The 4509-nt window shown below is 37.0% G+C and overlaps 1 protein-coding gene across 2 annotated transcripts in view; it reads left to right on the forward strand.

Annotated features, from left to right (window-relative positions):
- The first annotated feature begins 638 nt into the window (after positions 1–638).
- The window catches only part of CBX3 (chromobox homolog 3), an 8851-nt gene continuing 4980 nt past the window's right edge, over positions 639–4509 (forward strand). The window contains exons 1-3 of one of the 2 annotated variants that reach the window (XM_006896103.1): positions 639–662; positions 2786–2928; positions 4347–4508. In XM_006896103.1, coding sequence (XP_006896165.1) covers positions 639–662; positions 2786–2928; positions 4347–4508 — 329 coding nt within the window. Of the gene's footprint in view, positions 663–2785; positions 2929–4346; position 4509 lie in introns of those variants that run through there. The other variant, XM_006896104.1, reaches the window with a different exon arrangement.

A 4509-nucleotide genomic window follows, 5' to 3' on the forward strand; every position in this document is an offset into this window, starting at 1 on the left:
TGACGCCCCGCTTCTGCCCGGAGGGTCCTGAGACCGCGGGGAGGTCGGGGCGTGCAAGCGAGGTGATGATGTGCTTCTGCAAGTGTCATGCAACGGGCCTCCGCGTTCTCGGCGTGTTTTCCCTCCAGGTTCTGTTGGTTTGGTTTCCTTTCCTATTTAAAGGGATAATTGGAAATAGGGGTGATTCCTGATACGAAATCAAGTTATGATTGTGTAGAACCTCTTTGGACTAAGATCTAGAGGAAAAACTCACCATGGTTCACCAATGTGGTTATTTGGATTTTTTTTCCCGGGTTTGTTTTTGTTTTTTTACCAAATGGTTTGCCCTTGTGTAACTGGGATAGATTGCAAAAATAATAAAATCTTTTCCACGTTTACGCTCATTCTCAGGTCCAAATGTTCTCCCCCCTACTTGGGTAGAATAGTGGTATACTCTGAGGCATATACACCAGTAACTTACGCAGGAGCTCAAATCTGCTTCTCTGGATTTCTGTGCATATTTGACAAGTGCGTTACTGACATGGGGGTTGGAATCCAAGCAAACTTGTGTTTAGCTACCTTTTTTTTTGTGTCATGCAAACTTCCTTTTAACTGTCATGCATTTTTCTAGTAATAGCTCTTCAAGTCTGCAATAAAAAATGGCCTCCAATAAAACTACATTGGTAAGTTAATGGAAACCTAAATACATAAGGATCTAACTCAAGCTTCCCCCCCTCCCAAATTATAACTTTGCATCTCTGTGGTTGAGAAATCTCCATCCATATAGTCCCTGCACATCCCTAGCCCCCTGTATTATAGGCAGAAGTATAATTTATTTAAATTTAATTTCTTATCCAATCCAGATTTTGGAAGGACAATATCATATACATTTTTTTGAGTATTTTTGTTAAATAAAATTGTTACCATGGAAAACTATATTCTAGTCATGAATAGGCAAACCAGTAAAGCCACTGTACCACTCAGTCCCCAATTTCTGGAAAAGCAAAGTATATTCAGTAATGGCTTATTGAAAAAACAGATCTTGCTGCTCCACCAAATTGGGGCAAAAGTTGTTAAATCGTTACATTTTGTGTCCTAGGTCAGTATTTCTTGTTCTAAAATACATAAGGACTTTTCTGTTAACTACAGTGCCTTGTTTTGGCTTTTTAAATACTGAAAGAACCAAAGTACAAAGTTAACATTTGTGAAGAAGAAAATACTAATCTTCTGAGCCATTCATTTTTTTTTTACTTTTCCAGCAACCGCAAACCCAAAGTTTGCATGCTTAGGCCTAGAGAAAGGTTCTACAACCATGTAAATTTCAGCCATATTAAGTTATAAGCTGGGGAAACATCCCACAACACTGGAGTATTCACATAAAAATCACGAAATTCAAAGTTATGGTTCCCACAATATTTACTTCTAGCGTTGTGTTAATAATAATTAATTTGAAAAGGTTGATAAATAAAGTGTCATTCCTGAGTGGTGAGTCTCTAGCACAAATGATTTCTATACTAAGTTCAAAACCATGGTCAATGGGCAAAGCATCTTCTTTATTTACCCCTTCCCCCCCCCCCCCCCCCATGATTCAGCTGGCCTTCAAATTCTATACAGTCAATCAAAATCTAGGTAAAGGAGTTTTGGCTTTACTGTCAACTCTATTTTACATCAAGAAATGTATTAGCTGTTCATGAGGCAGAAGGCTTTGGGGATGTGCAATTTATTGGGATTTCTTTGTGAAGCATCACAAATTGATTACATGTGTAAGTGTGGGTGGCTTTTTTTTTTTAAATTTTGTGGGCTATATGTGCCGTATTAAGTCAATGTGAGTGCTTTCTGTAATTTTTGTCATCCTCTTGTTAATTTTCATGGACAGTAGCTGTATTGTTTCCATTTAGAGTCAGTGTCTGATAAGCTTTTGTCTACTCCAGTTTCTCTTTGCTCCTTCCTCTACTCTTCTTGCCTGCCTTGTACACAGAAAACTTTTTTAGACCCAGTAACTCAAGTCTTTTGCCTAATGAGAATTTTAAGACTGGACTTAGGGATACAAATCAAATGTTTGCTACATTTTTAAAAATCAGGTCTTTTTATTTCTTAAATGTGTATGTACACTTTGCTTGCATACCCTTTGATACCTTTTTGCAGTAACTTTCAAGAAGTTACTTTAAAATCATCTTAAGAATTTTGGAGTTTGCTATAATTTTAGCCTCTTTCATGGAAGATTAAGGATATTTCATTCATTTGTTATGCTTGACCCTGCGATTGATAAGATTTTGGATTAAGCTTTTGATTATTATAGGCTGTCAAAGTTTTCTTCTATAAAAGTTTCATTTCACCATACTTTCATTCTGTAATATCTTTTTTCTTTGTAATTAGGTTTTTAATATTGGTCCTTAGGTGTAGTTTTAATTAGTAAAGGAATTTTATTACTATTGTGGGCTATAATTTTCAGTACCTTAACTAAATGTGCCACTGCTACTTAGTCCTTTGTCGTTATTTTTTGTGTTGCAGTGAAAATTCTAGTACTTGATTTCACAGACTATACAGTATTGAGACTGGGTAAAGACTACTCTGTTTTCCAGATAGTGATGAAGGGTGGTGGGTGATATGTTTGGGATGAGCTGATGAATTAAACATTCGTTTGTTTTGTTACCCGATTTCATCTTTTCAGAAGGTGTCTGCCCTGGGATATAGAAGTGAAAACCTAATGTTTTGAAGTCAATAATGCGAGCAGTTTAGCCTTTAAAATGTACTCAAATTTTTTTAAGAATGTGTGTCTTAAATATCCCTTTTTGTTTTGTTTTAGCAAAAAATGGGAAAGAAACAGAATGGGAAGAGTAAAAAAGTTGAAGAGGCAGAACCTGAAGAATTTGTGGTAGAGAAAGTGCTGGACCGACGTGTAGTGAACGGGAAGGTCGAGTATTTTCTCAAGTGGAAGGGATTTACAGAGTAAGTGTTCTTTAGTGCGTTTAACTAGACTGGAGTTTGAGGAACCCTGGTTGCAATTAGTTAGCTCTGGTAGATTAATGGATTAATGTTAAGCTGTTGTGCTGTCAACCCCAAGGCATGCAGTTCTGATCTACCAAATGTCCCACAGGAGAAAGATGGACAGTCTCCTCCCTTGGCTGCTTACAGCCTCTGAAAACATGCTGGAGGGTCAGCTATGAGTTGATTAGATTCTCCCTTGGAGCAGTGGTACGTTCAAGCTTTACATTAGCAGCTACGTGCTTTAACCACTGTGCTACCAGGGTTCCTCTTTATACTGAGATAACTTAAAGTTTTGCATTGTGGTGGTGTTTTGTGCCAGTAAGTCTTTACCATCTCATAGATGTGAACATGTGAATCACTGCAGAGATTGCCCATCTTCTCGTGCAACTGGTGGATTTAAACTGTGTGCCTTTGGGTTCTCAGTGCAACTCCTTACTACTAGGCCACCAGAGCCTCCATTATAGACAAATCAAACCTATGCCATTAGTTCAAACAACCCTCCATCTAGTTTCTGAGGCTGTATGTACATCTAAGGAGTTTGCCCATCTTTGTACTGCAGAGCGTCTGGTCAGTTCATATCACTGATCTTTCAGTCAGCAGTACAACAAAAAATGCACTATGCTGCTAAAACAAGTGGTTCCTAAACAGAAGAATACTCTAATCCAAGTCTAAGACTTGGAATCAATTCGATAGCAATAGGTTTCTTTCAAGAATTATTTGTATAAACACACTTACTGTTTGGTGAATAATGTCACCAAAATACTGAAACTAGATTCTCTTGGTTGAACTGTGTAATTAATTACTCTTTGATTATTCTACCTTCTGGCACAAAGATCGAGTCAACCATTTCCGCTCTCATTCTCCCCACTCACTAATTTATCACTATTGCCACAATTACTCATCTCTTTGGATTTAGTATAAAAACAGCCACAGACCGTATTTTATTAAACAAGTTTGGCTGTATTCTAGTAAAACTGGATATTGACATTTCCGTTTCAGGACTCAGTAGCAACTGACTTTTGGGAATAACTTAGGTATTTGAAGATTGGTTATTGGAGACCCCAGTCATAGACATCATTTAATATGGCAATTTATGTGGAAATATATTAGCAGGCACTTGCAGAGGAACTCAAATTATCTGCAGAGCATGGAGAAACATCTTCAATTATCTTTCAGGTTTGTTATCTTGTAAATAATACAGCAAATTGTCCACTTAAAAATGAAGAGCACACTCTAAAGCGTAGGTTCCTGTAGAAGAATTGAGTCCTTTCTGTAACATAGAAGATTCTTCATATTTTTTTAAATGGATTCAGATAATGGTGATGAGCTGATTTTTAATTAAGTTGAGTTGTCATTTTTTTTCTTCTTAATTGACACAGTGCTGACAATACTTGGGAACCTGAAGAAAATCTAGATTGCCCAGAATTGATTGAAGCATTTCTTAATTCTCAAAAAGCTGGTAAAGAAAAAGATGGCACAAAAAGAAAATCATTATCTGATAGTGAATCTGATGATAGCAAATCAAAGAAGAAAAGAGATGCC

This window comes from Elephantulus edwardii, unplaced genomic scaffold, assembly GCF_000299155.1.
Source record: "Elephantulus edwardii isolate Elephantulus edwardi_28Jun2011 unplaced genomic scaffold, EleEdw1.0 scaffold00182, whole genome shotgun sequence".
NCBI lineage: Eukaryota > Metazoa > Chordata > Mammalia > Macroscelidea > Macroscelididae > Elephantulus > Elephantulus edwardii.